General features: G+C 40.4%; 1 protein-coding gene and 1 long non-coding RNA gene across 4 annotated transcripts in view; one reads left to right on the top strand and one right to left on the bottom strand.

Annotated features, from left to right (window-relative positions):
- Positions 1–18223, bottom strand: part of cemip (cell migration inducing hyaluronidase 1) — a 217928-nt gene that overhangs the window by 11327 nt on the left and 188378 nt on the right. For all 3 annotated transcript variants that reach the window (XM_086071134.1, XM_086071135.1, XM_086071136.1), the window contains 3 exons: positions 14456–14641; positions 3699–3903; positions 772–858 (listed from right to left, as the gene is read on the bottom strand). In XM_086071134.1, coding sequence (XP_085927260.1) covers positions 772–858; positions 3699–3903; positions 14456–14641 — 478 coding nt within the window. The remainder of the gene's footprint in view (positions 1–771; positions 859–3698; positions 3904–14455; positions 14642–18223) is intronic.
- LOC147178130 (uncharacterized) lies at positions 4893–15741 on the top strand. The gene is made up of 3 exons (XR_015094354.1): positions 4893–4956; positions 5032–5095; positions 14973–15741. It is a non-coding gene; the product is annotated as an uncharacterized LOC147178130 (long non-coding RNA).

Genomic DNA, 18223 nt, shown 5'->3' with positions numbered 1-18223 from the left:
TAAATCATCCATTTTCTACAGCTTATCTGTGGTCAGGTTGCGGGCGCAGAAGCTTTATCAGGGAAGTCCAGACTTCCCGCTCCCCTAAATAAAAATAATAATAATTCAAAGTCTGACGGCAGTGTTTAGCTACAATAGATGCTGATTTTTTGGAATGGGGAGAGATTTTTTTCCCTCCCCATTTCTGCTGCCAAACGTTTCAATATAGCACAAATAATGACACCTGTTTTACAGGGTTCCCTGGTGAACTTTGAATTCAGAAAAACCTTGGTTAAAAATCTCAATCGACCCTACTCTTTTTGGGATGTGGGAAAGGCCATCAGTCTGGTTAGCAGATTGAGTTGCCTTTTGAGCAAGGCACCTGTAACTCCCTTTTATTTTATTCTTGTAATTTTAAATGGTGTTGAAACTTACTTTTTGCTGACATATGTTGTCATTTTAATTTTGTTGCAACTGTAACTTCCGGCCTTTCTTGGCCAGTACTCCCTTGGAAAAGAGGTTTTTAATGTCAACGGGACATTCTTGGTTAAATAAAGGTTAAATGAAAAAAAAAGGGTTGGGGGTAAATCCAGGTTTTGAGCCCAACTGTACCGGTGGTGCCCTGGCTCAATGGCAATTCAAAGTCTGAACATAACACTCTTCCACAGCACAAGTCTTTACATAAGACTGAGTGCCATCTGAATTGTAATTCAAAACCTACACTTGTAATATGATTGTGCATTGTATGCACATCTTAAGTCACACAAAAGATTGGCTGAAAAAAATGATTACCTCAGTAAAGGCAAAGTCTTCTTTGATGTGGAAGAACCGAGTATTATAGGACTCTAGTTTGACTTCCAGTAAGTGCCCTGATGAGTGCTGAAAACAACAACAGGAAGACAGGAAAACAACATCATGGGACCTTGAAAGTTAAAGAAAGCTGATGACTGAAAAGTGAATATGAATCTAAATGAAAAATATATACATATACACACATACACACACAGTATATACATATAAAACAACCTAATGTCAGAACCCAGTCAGTTAGTGAGGCATCTCTCTATAGGCATCGATCTTCTTTGAAACACAGCCAACCTCAGTTGTAGTTTCGCAGTTAAGGCTTCCATTCCATATATAAGCTTCTGCTTACACTGAGCCACTGTAGGAGACTGCGTTGTCACCATCTTTCTAGTAATCATCATGAGTATATGTATCAGGTATTTTCGATCTCTGATGTACATCCTCAGGCATAGAATAAAAAAGGAACTCTTTTGGGGTGAATAGCAAATTAATCCCCAGAGCTCTATCTATCTTGCTCTTAACACCTTTCCAATAAAAGAGCAGTTTTGGGCAGTCCCAGAATTTGTGCGAATGATCACCAACCATTTCATACTCTCTCCAACATTGTTAAAGTTAGGTTATTTACAAATTTGGATACCACCAAGGGGGTCCTACAGAACCTTGTCTTCATCTTCCAATCAAATTTATTCCATATATTAATGTAAATAGCCTTATTTACATTAATAAATGTAAGCATTAATAAATGTAAGCATATTTTTTTCCCATTTTTCATCCTCAATTAAAACATTCAGCTCCAGTTCCCACTTTTAAGTCAGTTTAAAGTATTGTCTACTGCATCCATTATCAAATTTCTGTATATATGAGAAACATGTTTTTTGTTAGGTAGTTGACGATTAGTTACATTAATAAATTAATTTTCCAGGTTTGATACAGAATTTGTAATAACGTTTCAATCTTCATTGCATGTGACATAAATGTCTAATCTGAAAATACCCGAACATGTCATTTTGAGGTAGGGAAAATTTGTCTTGAAAATAGGTCGGAGAATGGTTGTAGGACATTGTCACAAAATAACTGGTCGATAACTCTCTTATTGTTTGCCCACCTCTGAGCGCGGCCCCTCGCTGCTTACCATTCCCTCAGGGGATGGGTCAAATGCGGAGAACAAATTTCACCCCACTTAGGAGGCTGTGAAAATCAGTGGTACTTTAACTTTACTGTGAGAGGGAAATCTGTATTTCCAGCAATCTGTATAGCTTCAGAAAGAGCAACGGTCCCTTTAAATCTCTTTTGGACTGTAGACCAGTGGTCTCCAACCACCGGGACGCAGACCGGTACCAGGCCTTGGGTCATTTTGGACCGGGCCGCAACAGGCCGCACAGTTGAAAGAATAAACAACTTACTATATTTCCGGTTAATTGATTAGCCGAGGCTTAAAAATATTTTATTTTGAATATTCAGATTCTCTCTGTTTACGACGGACTCTTGACAATTATCTCAGTCGCTTAGCGCTGATGCTAATCGAAAAATGAGCAAAATGAGTAAAAATATACATATTTGTAAAGTTTTTGGGACATCACAGTTGCTCAGGTCTCAGGTAACAACCAATCACAGTTCAGCTTCAGAAAACAGGTGAGCTATGAATGGTCGTTTCCTGAGCAACTGTGCTGTCATCTTCAGTCGAGAACCACTGCTCTAGATGACAAGAGAAGTCAGTCCAGGTGAAAGATACATTGTGGAATTGGTCACTTTTTTTACTCGCAATTGACACCTCTGGCCTAAAGCATAACTGCAGTCACTGTGTCAAGCTCATGTATGTGCGCTTGAATAAACGCTTCACTTTTTTGGGTTGGGGCTGTGTTTGAAGCCAGCCTCTTGTTTTTTTTTTCAGTTTCCATCCCAATTGTGTCGTACGCTTGCTAACAACTGTGGCTGTGAGGACGAGCATGACATCAACCTCCCAACAAGTTGTCCAACAATAAACCATATCGGTCGTTTTACCATGTACCAAAATACGACCAAGTGTTTCGTATTGTAGTTTAGCAACCTCTACCGGCCATGTTAAATAGCGAAGAAAATAGTATAGTGAACCATAATTTCAGTTACTGGGACTCAAACCCGGATCATCTGGTCAAAAGACGAATGTCTATCTTACTGAGCTAACAGGCCGGTAGGTATCTAAGTGTTTGTTAGTGTTGACATGTATGTCAATTCGTTGTCACTGGGACTAAAAGTTGGGGTTAGGATAAAGGCTTTCAGTGAGGTTGTACACGTTACGTCTTCACATGGGACACTACTGTAATGGTTGAGGTTAGGAAGAGTCTCAGTGATGTTGTAGTATAGTTGGCATAAAAAAAAACATGTACTCAACACTAAAAAGAATTACTGGCAAGTTAGCTCAGTTGGATAGACGCTTGTCTTCCGACAAGACGGTCCGGGTTTGTGTCCCGGTTACTAGACACATTTTTCCGCTATATACATGGTCGATAGGGGTCGCTAAACTACAATACGTAACACTTGGTCGTAATTTGGCACATGTCAAAGCGACCTATGTGGTCGTTTATTGTTGGAGGACTGTCTCCACATTACACCCTCCAAAAAACTGTGGAGTGTTAGCCCAAAACACTCCACGCTGAAGTGAAGATGCAAGCTGATAAGTGCAGTTACAGTTAAAAAGTCAGGGCTCTTTGTACTCATCTGGGCATTGGTGGAGAAAGTATGCATGTATAATTTTTTTTAACATTAACATTTTTAACTCCACAATGCACCTTTAATGATAAACCTTATGTTGAACCACATTCAGCAACCAAACATGAACATGAACAATCTTTCCAAAATGTATGTTGTCTAGTCCACCACAAACTGAGCATGTAAACACTGTTAGAGCACAAATTTGATTATTTCCAATCTCTCACCAGTCTGTCATTTGGGATCTTTCTGGGCATCGGCACATCTACAACAGGCATCTCAGCGTGTCTTGGGTAGGCCTGAGCCATGCAATTGCTGGGTGGACTGCCTTTAGGGATAACAGCTGTTATCTTTACCCTCTCACATCCTTTGAGTGAGCAGAAGGCAAATTGCTCCTTGTCGTTATGAGCCTGGACCTTCAAAAAGAGTAGGCTGCAAAAAACACACACACACGCACACACACACACACACACACACACACACAAGTTTTCTTATTTCATCTCACAAGCAATCATTGGTTTGTTTGAAAGTTTTGACTTGAGTGAAAACAATGGCCTGTGTGATACTAAAAAAAGAAAAAGAAAAAGAAAAAAAAGCTAATCCACCCACACACACAATTTAATCCATTCACATAATATGAATTAATGAATACAAATAACTCTGACTTGGCAATCGAAAAATCACACAGATTTTATTTGAATTCAATTCAATTAGTATAATGGCTTATACAAGATAAAAAAATGTGAACAAAAAGATTCATTCGAGATAGACAATACAATCTATCAAAACAAGAGAACAAAATAAACTGAACTAAGGAAAGAAAGATCAGAGAATAAGAGGTACATATAATAAAAATGGATTTAAGATTTCATTATAAATAGACAAAGTAATGTCTATGTAAAATAATTATAATCAGGATGAGAGTAAATGCAACTTCAATAGTTTTTAAAAACAGAATAAGAGGATATATTTTTCAACGACATATCCAAGTCCTTCCAAAATGTTGGACCTCTGAATGCAATATTGTTCTGGTAGTTAGTTTTTTTTTTTTAATAAAACAAATCTATTTTTCCATTAGTGGTTGTGTACCCCGCTTAACGCCCTAAGACAGCTGGGATATGTTCCAGCATGCCAGTGACCGTTTTGAGAATAAGGGTTTTGGAAAATGGATGGATGGATGGATAGCCTGCTGACGCTTACTGTTTACAGCTTTGCTGTAAAAAGGCAGGACATAATTTACTTAGAAGGCACTGTTTTGTCAGTCATTTTGAATTGGTTGATGTTTGCAGTGTCTGTAAATGACGGCATTATGTTGGATGGTTGCTAGGTGGCAGTCATGCACTGTCAGCCAAGTGTTGTTGAGGTGAGGAGGCAATTATTTCCTCACCATCCGCAACACTCACTCCATCTTTGTTTGGTACGGCGAACGTTCCGTACTGCTCTGCGTGCTGCTGCTGTTCAGACTTGAATGATTTCTTCATGCAAGTTGGTTTTTAACTATTTATTCATCATTGTTGCTGTTGTTGGGCATTAGTTCACGCATTGTTTTTATTCATATAGGATGTAGACTCATCTGCTGAGTCATTGTTTCCAAACGATTAGCACCCTTGGTGAGTGGAACGAGGTATGTCATATTATTTGTTAAGTTGTGTTCCTTGTTGATGGATTGTGGTGTTTGTTTTTCAGTTTTAATAATATTAGTTTAAAGTGTGTGTTTATTGTTTAGTTAAAATTAGTTGCGCATATACATTTTTTTTTTTAATGTTCACTTCTTTATGCATTAAAGGTTGTTTGTGTAGTTTTTGTTGTGGCTTCTTAGAATGTTGTAAGATAAAAAAGAAAAAGAAAAAAAAAAGGTTAACGCTTAACAGCAGTTGTACACAAGTAAGAATGGTTTTATTATTAACACATAAATCTATACAATAACCTTGTATACTTCATGAAATTTGTTGATAAGGTCATACTCTGGACTTGTCATTCAAAGCAGAGAATCTTAATAGCAAAAGTTTGTGCATAAGTGACACCCACTGAAAAGGAATTGGGTGGGGTGGATAATTGTATGCATTAAATATACATTTTTAATTTTTAATAATCGGCAGGTTTATTGGTAATCAGTATTATTTTGTCCTGCCAAAAATCGTTATCAGCCTAAAAAGATGCATATCGGTCGGGTCGTACTTGATACTATAATACAGGCATGAAAACGGGTCAGTTGTGAAAAAGGTAAGCAGGGCTGCACTAGAACTCAGGGAGTTTAGAAGACCATATCAGTGTATAAAAATAAATAAATGATGCTTTATAAGAAATAGAGTGACAACTCGTAAAATGCGCAAAAGTAGGCCTATACAATTTTTATGGAGTTAAATAAATGTAAACTGCGAACATCTTTGCAACCTTCAGTGTTGGGAAGTTCATTTTCAACGCAAACTATTTCAAAGTTCAGCTCACAAATTTTAAAATTAACTAGTTCATAGTGCATAATTTAAATTTTTCAAATAAAGTTCATTGTTCCAAAATGAACTAGTTCATAATTCAAGGATTTTCATGCCTGTATTTGAACATATGGAGGAGTCTGTGGTTTCACCATCGCTACAGTAGGCTATGTTTAAAGATTGCTTGGTCACAGTTTTGTTGTTACACAGAGGCGTGCATTCAGGGCCTTCAAGGCCTTCTCTGCTGGCCCAAAAAGATTAGCATGAACATTTTCAACATACAACTTGAGGCTGTTGTTCTGTTGTTACCTCCAGCAATAGACGTCCATCTAGTAGGTTGGCTCGCCATCAGGCGCGTCACATTTCTGTGTTTAAGTTTGAATTAGCTCCGCTCTACCGTTCGTTAGCAATGAATGTCCTTGCGTAAACACGAAATATTGGTTCCGGCGTCTTCCAGGTCGCGCAAATATGTTTTTTAAAATTACTGTACAAAGTATTTTGATGTAAATATCGACTTTAACTGGGAAATCCGACTTAAGTTGAAATTCGGGTTACATCACCAGCATAGCAATGGAACTCCGCTGTAACTTCAGGACTCCCTGTAGTGTATTTCCAGAAGGAGTCACGTGATGGGAACCTAGAAAATGGCAGCACGCTAGACAAGCTCTTGTCTTCCGTAAAAAATTTGAGCATTGGAATATAAACTCTTCGTAAATATTTGCTCTTCTCATTGAGTAAGAGTTGGTGTGACTTGGTGGTGCAAATGACACTATGGAACAAGGCAGGCGAAGTGTGCAGACTCGTTTGAAAACTACTGCCGTCATGGATGCTTAACCCTGCTAATCCTACTTGCGCTAAAGCTCGAAAACGATGACGAGGTTATTCCCAAAGAAATTAGGAAAAGGAATGCGACTTTGAATAAAGTGACAAGCAACATTTCTTTCATTAAATCAGACACGACAGGTCGCTCTTCTTAACTCACTGCACTAGTTTTGCACAATACGCTTTGTTTATAGACATATAGGGCACATAACACACACACACACGGTGGAGACACCGTCTTCGCCCTACAACTCCCTTCCAATTTTAATGCACCACACAACTGGGGTGGGGGGGCCATCGGTTGGGGCAGACCGCAATATAGAGCAGTGCTGCGATCCCCTGTCCGTGTCCCCGCCGCGCCCTCCCCCTATTTATTTTTTTAATGCAGGGTGGATGGGGGGTGGGGGGGAGCGGGGGCTGTGGACTCTTGGGGTGCCTGGCGGGCCTGCAGTGCCCCGTCCTGCTGCGTTGGGTTGGGGGCGCGGGCCGTGTTGGGGTGGGGGGGCGCTCCTGCTCCTGGGTTTGCCCTCCGGCCGGTGGCCCCTGCGGGGCCCAGGGGTTGTCCCTTGGCGCTGCCGTGGCCTGGGGGGCCCTGAGGTGTTGCGCTTGCTCTGTCCTGGCAGGGGTCGACGGCTCCCCTCTTTGGTGGAGATTTTCATGCATGCCAGATCCACCACACCAGCATCTATCGAAACTCAGACACAATCTGCTTCTTCCTCTGGTCGTTGAATCGGTGGAGGCTGGTGTCTGTGGATCTCACTCTGCTTCGTCTGTCCTTCCTTCCTTTCCTCAGTCTCTCCTTTGGTCTCTTGAGGTCTCCCTGATTTGTTGGAATTTAGATGTTTCTGGGGTTGGTGAAGGACTCTGGTTGGTGGCCCGGTGGGTGGTGTCTGGTCGGTGCTGGATTTCACTTTCCTTTCTTTTCTTTGGTCCTTCCTCGGGTCTCCTGACGGCCTCACAACTCTGGCTGGATTCTGAAGTGTTCGGTTTAGGTGAACGGTATGGGATTTTTTAATAGGTTTTAGGTGAACTAATGAATACACACTCACACACACGCACATGCACATACACACCCACATACAAAATAAAAATTAATAAAAATAAATAAATAAAAAATAAATAAATTAAAAAAGAGAGCAATGATGATGACATGTCAAATCTGTAAAATTACAGAATGAACTGAGCTCTCCAGAAAAAAACAAAAAAAACAATCAGACACGACAGTTGAAACCAGCATCTCGAACGTGGAGGATAGCAATCCTACAATCACTAATGGAAACGTGTTGCGGCATAAAGTGGAGTAGCTGCGGAGCCATTTTGATGACGACAAAAATCTAGCTAAATGGAAAAATATCAAACTTATTGAATTGAAAGAAGGAAAGCAGGCAGGCATACAATGAACATGAAGAAGATACTGCATGATGGACCTGGACCTGGACCTGGACCTGGAACCCTTTATAATAAGTTACCAGCCCACATGAACCAGCCGCAAACTAAATACAAATTTGAGATGGGCGAGTTTCGAGACCAGGTATCGGTATCGGGCCGATACCAGGCCATATTTCATAGTATTGGTACTCGCGACGGATATTGATAATGGTATCGGTCTCTGCTCTGGAGGCCATTTTTCGGTAAGGAACTGTCAGAAAGACTGGGGGGAACGAAAGTTTTGTTCCGTCTCATTCGTTTCCCGTGTGTCTCCTCGTGAGGTAACACGTTCATTTCATTACTTCGGGCAGCACCATTTCGGTGTGCCTTACTGAGAATATGTAAGTACTCTTGTCATGAGTAATATCACCTACACTAGATATGTGGTTTAATGTGTGTTATACATGTTTGTAGCTCACTTTGCCGTGTTTAACTCTTTGACTGCCAGACGTTTTCAGAAAAGGGATGTTGTGGGTGCCAGCCGATTTAAGCATTTTGACTGATCTTTCAAGGTCCACAGAAAAATTTGTGTTTGGACTATGGAAACACACATACTACCAAATGAAAGATTGAATTCTCATCTTTCATCAGAAAAAAGTTTGTTTCTACCTTATTCCATTCTTCAGTAATCAACAATAGAAAATGGTTAGTTTCACCCAAATGCTCTTGTTTTGGACCAAAATACGGAGAAATCAAGCTTTTAGTGAAACGATATTATTTCATGCACTCTAGTGAATTTGACACTTTTTTTCCATGAATGATGCCACAAACATCTAAACAGTGCTTTACTTATGTAAACCACTACCACCAACAATGAAAAAGTGTTTTTTGATAGCAAAATACATTATTTACATTCAACAGTGTAACAATTTGACACAACAATTTGGCAAACTATTTACAAATGTGTGCAACTGTGGTACTATTTACAATTATGTGGATGTTTCAACTACAGTTTTTCTTTTTGTGTAACACTACCCTGCGTGCAAGGAGACGCAACAGGATTTGCACAACAGATTAGTTTCACTGCGATTGCCCCTTCGCGTGCACTTTCTTGACGGCCATTTTCTCCGGGGAATAGCAAGTATATACTGCAGTGTGTGTTGCCATCAAGTCTACTATCAGGATCATGATACGGTTATGTTACGGTGGTGTTACGTCTGGCTTCCTCATGTCCTTCAGTTCCTATACCGGGTGGTAGATGTTCTGATCCATCTTATCCACTCCATTCATGGTGGCATCGTAGTCCAGAACCAGTGTCTTCTCCGTGATCAGACTTTACCCACTCCTCCGATGAATATGCATTGGACTCGGGGTACTCTTCATCGTCCGATTGAACGTCCGCCTGTGCTCGGTTGTGCTCCGCGTTTTCCGGCGTTAGCATCGGTGAGGCTTTATGACGTGATCATAGCGGCCACGTCAACGCTTCCAACTTCGGCGTCAAGCTCGGAGTCACCATCATCATCATCGTCGACATCAATGTGCTTTTTAGTATTGATCGATGCTTTTCGTCTTTGAAAAAAATGCTCAAACGTGAGCTGCTTGCAACCGGTCGCCATTGTTGCTTCATCAGTCATTGTCCCCTCAACACTCTAGCTCCGCCTCACGTCTTCTACTGACACCCACCCAATCTTGTCCAAAGAGAGTCATCGCTGCCATCTAGGGGCCAAAACTAGTCATTATACTAACTAGATCTGCTTGATACTTTCAGCACAGCTGGCCAAGGCTTTCCTCCACCCGTTTCCCAAAAAAACATTTTAACGTCTTTGGCGACCCTCCGTAGGTTTTTACTAAACGTTATTTAACGTTTTTGGCAGTAAAAGAGTTAATTGCCTCGTTTATGTTTGCCGTGCGCTTAATTGCCTCGTTAACGTCTTCGAGCTGCGATGCTAAAAATAGAACGGTGCCATTTACGACCCTCGCAGACGGCAATTATAACTCTTATATATACAGGGAGCCCTTGAACTACGTCGCACGCGACCTACGCCGTTTCGACTTTACGGCGCCCGTGCCTCGTCCGTACCACCTTCTTTTTCGTAAATTTCCCACAGTAATCACGCCATTTTAAAGTTATTTAAAATTGTATTGTTACCTCCAGCAACGGACGTACAACAGCAGGTCGGCTGTATTTAAGTTTGAAACACGAAATATTGGTTCCGGCTCTTCCCGGTCACGCAAATGTTTTTTTTTTTTTTTTTATTACTGTACAAAGTATTTTGATGTAAATATTGACTTCAACGGGGAAATCCGACTTAAGTCGAAATTTGGGTTACATTGCCAGCATAGGAATGGAACTCCGCCGTAACTTGAGGACTCCCTGTACTACATTATATTTGTATTGTGGCTTTTTCGTTTCCCTTTGGGTTTTATGTATACTAATTCCTGCATATTGTTTCCTTCTGTTTCAGTACGCACATGCGCACACACGCACGCACGCACGCACACACACACACACACACACACACACACACACACACACACACACACACACACACACACACACACACACACACACACACAATATATATCCACACATGTATTCAATAACATGTGATTCCACCTGCTGCCATTAAAAGCATTCAAGACAATCCAGACTCCTTATTCTCTGACCGGAATCAACACTACAGAAACTAAAGGCTGAAATGGTTATTTTGCATTTATTGACCGCCACAGAGAGCACATAATGCTGCATTCGAGGATGGTCGGAAGTGAATGAAGAACTCTATCTAGTTTTATACTCGAGTAAATTATGTTGTAACATTCATGGTCTATGTTTCCAAAGGTGTCGCCATTGTAGAGTGACGTCACATTGTAGTCCATCGGTGAAGTCAGAGTACTTTTTTTCCCCTACTTTGCAATAGGGTACCACAAGATATAAGTCATCACTCTTAATTAATATTCATAAGTCTAGCGAGGGGGTCAAACTCGGCCGGCTAGTCATGCTAGATGCAAACAGTCTCCTAGCAAGATGTCTACTGCGCTAAATCTACTAATTCTGTCAGAGAATGGTATCCTTGGTGCCAAATTCACTGGTATAGACGTCGAAGAACATACTAATGTTCAATTAAGGAGATTGCTTGAGTGTAGATGGCTGAAATAGACGAGGAAAAGAGCCGACCTATACCAGAGATTACGGGTTTTTTTCTCCCCCTCAAAACATCGTCTTACACAACTGACACTGACATTCTCCAGTTTCAACAAACTATCCTTCCTTTACCACCATATGCCGCCTGTCTGTCATATCTGGTTGTCTTATGTCTTTAACAGTTGTTGGGGGTACATTTTCTACTCTACTACATTCTACTCGGAAATTCTTGGGCACAACCAACAAAACTCGCTATACCTAAATTATTTCACTTATTATACCCTTCACCGCTAATAAACCAGTTTCCTTAATTCAGAAAAGGCCCTACAGATACATTTTCATACATGTCACAGCTGCACGAAAGTAAAAAAAAATTGAAAAATCAGGCGGTAAGTAAGACAGGTCCGAACAGTGGCAACTCCATTTTAGCTTTTTTCCTCGGCATTCATTATTGTCGTTCGGCAGTCGGGGAAGTGCCAAACGCACAAAAATAAAAATAAAATAAAGACAATCGCTTACCTCTTCGGGATGGCGGTGGCCGGCTAGAGCATGATTGTCATCGTAGGAACATGCATGCATGGCCCCCAACAAAATGTTTACTACATATGAAGGTGAAAGGCTCACTTTTGGCGTTAAACAGCTCTTTTGAACGTCCGCAGTTCACCCATTGTTCACATTTATCCCTTTGAGTTTTTGGCTTTGGAGAATGAATAAAGAATACATCCTTCATATGTGGACGGTTGTAGTGTCTGGATTAGGTTTTGCAAGTTCCATAACAGCTGTGTTTACTCAGCATGTTTTTTTCCCCGGAGATAAACGAGAACAAAACAAGCACTACTTGCATTGCTCGTCAATGAACCGGCTTCATTTTTTACATACTTCCGGTTCAAGCTGCTGAAGTCACGTGACCTTGCGTTCTAAAAATAGCAATCGTGCGGTACCCCATTGGGATTTTTTAGTTCAAAGGGGCGTTCCCCTACACACTTCCTAATTTGAAGTCAGAAAAGTCTGACTTCCGACCATCCTCGAATGCAGCATAAGTCTTCAGTTGTACTCAACAATTTAATTAGCTATGAAGTGATGACATATCCTTGTATATATTATATCGTCATTGATTACTGTGCACTGCTATGAGATGAATGACACGGAGAACGTGAAACACGAAATGGAAATACAGAGCAGCCTTCAAAATTACAAGCATGGGTTTCAAAACAAGATATAATTAAACATTACACACTAAACACCTTGAGGAATTCTTAACATGGTAGATATTACTAAACTACTTTAAGGTCTATTGTGTTGAAGATTGTGTTGTGATTTAATTATTTGCACTTCACTGTATTCCTTAAAAAGAAGTTGTACAAACACATATTTTGATTGGGACTTTTTTTTCCGGGCCACTGGATTATTTGTTTCATCTTATTTATCGATGTTTTTGTAATTCCTTTTATTGTGTGGTCTATGCAAAATTACTTTTATTAGCAAATTGAAAAAATACAATTACAAATGACAAATATATAATTGCCATTAATTTCATTTAATTTTAAGGTAATTTGCTATAGTTGGGATAAATATGTAATTTTTTTTAAATTATCTGTCATTGTTTTTTTTATGGAAAATGTATGTATCATAATTAGTAATGGTATCGGCACTAGGTATCGGTGAGTACTGAAGATTTGGTTATCGGTCATCCCTAATAATTATAATAATGTCCTGCGATTGATTAGCGACCAGTTCAGGGTGTACCACGCCTACTGCCCGGAGCCAGCTGGGATAGGCTCCAGCACCCCCGCGACCCTTGTGAGGAATAATAAGAAAATGGGTGGAATAATAATGCATAAGATTTATTTAGCACTTTTCTGGACGCTTTACAATGGATACATTATTCATGCGCTCACACATTGACACTCTGGTAGCGGTAAACTACATAAGTAGCTTCCCTAGGGCAGGCTGACGGAAGCGTGGCTGCCAGTGTGATCCTACGGCCCCTCCGACCACCACCAAACATTCGCACCATTCATACACCAGTGTGAGTGGCAAACGGCATAAAAATGTAACCTCCTCCGCTAAGCCACGCAAAGCCACGTTCAGCTTCAGGTTTTTAGCGACAAAGTCAGCCATGTGAACCGGGTCATCCAACATGTGCGCATGTTGTTGTCCGGCAAAGTCAGTCTCAGAACCGCCGGGCACAGAAGGCCAAGCTTCACTCCCGAGCAAGGCCGTAGTCATTGTTTCAGTCTCTAAGCTAGCCTGCTTTGTAGCCACCGCCGTAGTTTAGTCTGGAAAAATCAAAATCTTCCTACCCTTTGACTTTTTTAGTAACTTGTTACGCACGTGGAAAAGGTGCACACTGATCACAAATGGCCGCGGTAGTTCTCTGTTGCGGCGCCTATCATGGAGGGGTACGGATGGCCAGTAGCGACTCCTTGGGTAAGAGGGGCAGATGTGACACGAATTTGGTTGGTTGTATATATCCTTGCATTTGTCTCCAAGGTAGGTCATCTCAGCCAGCAATGAGCTAAGATTAACATCTAACTTTGTGATCTGGGCATTGTCAGTCAGTAGCACCTTGTCCTTCAAGCTTCTCTTGCATGTCGTCAACTGCCTTCTTAAATTTGTCTTTCAACGATGACATTTGTCATTGATGTTAGACTTGAGGTAGGTTGGTAGAATGAAAAAGGTTTGCAGTCAGTGATTCAACAGTATCCATGCTAGGAAGCTGACTCCATTTTGGAATAGGAGGTGGTCTTAGCTGGGCCAAAACTTTAAATTACCACACAATAAAACATTAGTAATCAACAGGTGTTAAGTAAGAATAAAGTCCAGATTGGCAAGTTTAAATATGTACATTGGGTCACTAGCTCAGGAGCAGCGGCGTAATGCATCCTGCTCCTCACCCATACAGCAATTATTCTCCTATAGCCTAGGTCCGCAATTAGCGAACCGCAGTCCACATCCGGAGAGAATTTTTTTTCGCCACCACGCACAAGGCTGTGGACCTATGACTTCCTAAAAAAAAGTTCTGGATTTCTAATTGAGAACCCCTGTCCTAGGGGTTTCATCCGATTGACTTCAAACTTGGACTGTACCATGTCAAGACCTGGGACAACAATAGCGGAAATTATAGTTTTCGAAATACTCTGTGTTTGTTTTTTGTTACAGTTGTGTGTGTGGGGGGGGGGGGGGCGTGGGTGTGTGTGTGGATGTGTGTCTGTCTGACCCTGTGTCTTCCTCCCAGTAGTAATAGCTTCTGGTCAGGTGTGAGTGGTTGATCTTCTCCCTCTGCATGGTTCTCATGAAGAGTCCTGTCTTGCGGGTCTGTTTGGTCAGGCGATTGTGAATGTCTGAGATGACAACAAAGGTGGTGCTCTGTGGGTAACACACACCCACATTGATCCAGTCCATTCTGTAATAAAAGATGATTCAGAAATCCAAAAGATTAGTGTTCTGCGATTACTTAAAAAAATACCGTACACAAATACTCTAAATTATTCTGACTGGTCACAAACACTTACTTTTTACATTACAAATGTCTCTCAAAATTGAGGATGAAATATGCAAAGTTTGATTTTTATCATCTAGCTATTTAAAGGTACTTTGTGGAGTTAGTCACTGTTTTACTCACGACTAATACCTCTGGCGTAAAGCGTAACTGAGGCCTCTTGTCAAGTTAATGTACGATGTGTGTACGTATGATGTGAGTACGTGCACTCAAAGAAACTCTTACTATTTTTCAGTTTTCTTGGCATCTGTGCTCGCCCTGAACATTCCACACTGACGGGAAGATGCAAGCTGATAGGCGCAGTCGCAGTTAAAAAGTCCGGGCTTTTATTTGTACCTGTGGTGATTGTTCTAAGACTGCAACGGAAGCTCATCTTCCTCTAAATGTCTCTCCCCCTTAAAAAAGAAAGTGAGGAAATATGCACTACTGTGTGTACAATTTATGCACTCTAATACCTTCATCTTATGTTCAGAATCAGCTACTTATCACAAATAACTGACACAACTACCTTCTAATTCATCCCTGCAGATCCACTGCACTTTTATTTAATTATTTACACAGTCGGGCGCTGCTTTGTAGAGTGGGTTGTTCCACTGCGCAAAATTGGACGATCAGTGGATAAATGCTGGGCTTGTTACCTGCCATCAGCGTCTCTGGGGGTTATAGAACAGTGGGCCCAGACATTCGGCTACTGCGTGATGACTGAATGATCTGTTTGAGGCATTAAAAAAAAATAGCTTCCCCTCATTTGAATGATCAGCCGCCTCCACTGCTTTGTACTCATCTGGTATGTATACATATGTCACGGGTTCATTTCAGAAATGGGGGAAAATGATGGTGCAGTTGAAGAACTTCAGTGAGGTGTTTTTATTTACAACAACACAGCATCAAAAATGTGAAAAATATTTACAGTGCAAGTCCAGTGCAAAAACAATCCCAACAATTTATTTACAGGTTCCATTGGTCTTTTCAGCAATTTACTGTGGTAGCCAGTCACTGACCATCCCACTTATTTTACCCATAGCCCCTCCCTTCGGAAATTTTATTTGGATGTATGTGGCCATTGTTATTTATGTCGCAACGCATTCAGTGCGTAGTGACGTAGAATGGCGGCTGGCTCTCTGCCAAGCAATGTGAAACGGCTATCACGAAAGCAAGTTAAGTCTCCGTAGAGTTCCTAAAAGGATGATCAAAACTCTTGAATGCATCTGCTGAATGGTGAGAGCACGGCGGCGGGAGGGGGGGTCTTGGGTGACTCTCCCGATAGCATGTTGTTTCTTTAGGAACGCTACGAGGCTTACCTTGCTTTTTTTAAATAGGCGTTTCACATTGCTCGGCAGAAAGCCAGCTGCCATTCGACGTCACTACACACTGAATGTGTTGTGATGTAAATAACAATGGAGGCGTAACGTCCAAATAAAGTTGATAAAAAATGTATTAAACTGAAAAAGATTTTTGAAAAATGAATCTCATAGTTATGATGTTAGTAACAACCTAAATAACATAGAGCAAACATGTCATTACAGTCGGGGTTTCTTTAAGATGGATAACTATGGGTGGATTTTCCTGCTTAACTCATATTTCACAAACGGATTATTAATCACAATACTGTGTTTAGACTAGTTGGGGCACTAGTTGGGTAACGTTATGCCAAATTGCCAATAATGTCGTAAATGTGACATGTATTGCTTTATTTTTTTTCTGGGAGAATATATTGAAAATGCATTGTTTATTATATACTTTGTTTGTAGTAAATCATGAGGTGGATGTAAAAGTGTACCTTATTTTTAAAGGGATACTTGACTCTGTGAACCATTTTTGGCAGCGAAAAGTTAATATTTTGTCCAGAATTAATTTGATAACTTCATCATTTTTGACAAAACCCAGGAAACATTTGAGCCATGATTAGTCGTTACCTACTTCCTCAGCACAGGTGATGTCATCTTCAGTAGATAGCAAGTGGAAAATTTAGTTTTTAAAGGTATTATTTGTACATGAAAAATATTGATATCACATTAATTATACTCAAAATATTAACTTCTTACTGCTGAAAATGGTTCAATGAGTCAAGTATCCCTATAAGTAGAAATAAAATGCAGGAAGTTTATGCATGCTTTTTGAATTTTTATTTTTGTGTGTGTTTAAGAGTGCTTCAAGAGACCTGATTCAAGTGTTTGTTTTTAGTGTACTTTTTTTAACAAAAGTCTTATTCTTAGGTGTTTTTGCCTAAATATTTTACAGTTAAGGTAGTATTTCTTGTAACCAGCAGAAACTAGAAACCAAATGTTCTGTTTCAAGAAAATATGTCCTAATGAGAAAATAAACATATTTTAATAATGCTGAAATTGTTGTGGAGTCTTTTTATTTTATTTTTTATTATTATTTAAATGTGATATAAGAAACCAGCTGTCTGGCCCATTGTAGGGCCAGAGTAGGGCTAGCTATGGTTATAGAAAGGCCCACATTTGGGATGCCGGATCTTGCACTGGATTAAAAGACGCAATAGCGATGGTTTAGGACACTAAAGATAGTACTTGACAACAACACTCCGAGGTTGTAGCCGCCTCGCTGCTGATGTGAACTTCTGGAAGTCCCAATGGGGTAATGATACGTGGTATTGGCATGGTTCGGAGAGGTCTGCGGGGTCACAACTCACAAAGGTACTTTTGGTGGAAATATTGGTGGAAATATTCTACGATCAGATTGTGACTCTCTAGGCCACTATATTTGAATGTCATCACGCCATCTTTTTAGTTGTGAATGTATATGGTTATAATTCCAAACCTGAAAAAGACAAACTAATTGATTCATTAGATATGAGGATTTCTTTTTGGCTTTCTAAATATCCCAACTTAATTATTTTAATTGGTGGAGACTTTAATGCCACTTTAAATGATACTATAGACAGATGGCCTCCTGCACTGTGTCATAGAACAAATTCTAGAATAGAGGCTTTTATGGATAAATTTAATCTAACTGATATTTGGAGAGAGAAATTCCTGGATGAAGTTGCATTTACCTGGAGTAACCGATCTGGTTCAAGGAAATCACGTATTGATTACTGGTTAATTTCAAACAGTCTATCTAAGGACAATGCAACAGTTAATATCCTCACAACGCCACTCACTGACCACAGAGCAATATATATTAATTTGCAACTTTCTACAACAAATAATACTGTTGAGCGTCTTCTGCCCAGATTTAGTTATAACTGTTTAGATTTAGTCATAACTGTTTTAATTTCCTCAGTAGAGCTGGGTGAGTGTTTAAATGATGTTTGGGGGGCCTCCTCTATTTTCCCATCAATGGGCCATTTGTCTGTAGCTGAAGTCTTATCTTATACTAGGGAATGTCCGGTCTGAAACCTCCTCTATTTTCACATCGGAGGGCCATTTAACTTATGATTGAATGCTGTGGGTGTCTGTCTTGGTAAGGGGGAGAAAGCGGGTGGGGGGGGGGGGGGGGGGGTGGAGGCTGAGGGAAAAA

Source organism: Leptonotus elevatus, chromosome 3, assembly GCF_054856555.1.
Source record: "Leptonotus elevatus isolate MCC_2025b chromosome 3, RoL_Lele_1.0, whole genome shotgun sequence".
In the NCBI taxonomy this organism is placed as follows: domain Eukaryota; kingdom Metazoa; phylum Chordata; class Actinopteri; order Syngnathiformes; family Syngnathidae; genus Leptonotus; species Leptonotus elevatus.
This window is presented reverse-complemented; position numbering and strand designations above follow the sequence as displayed.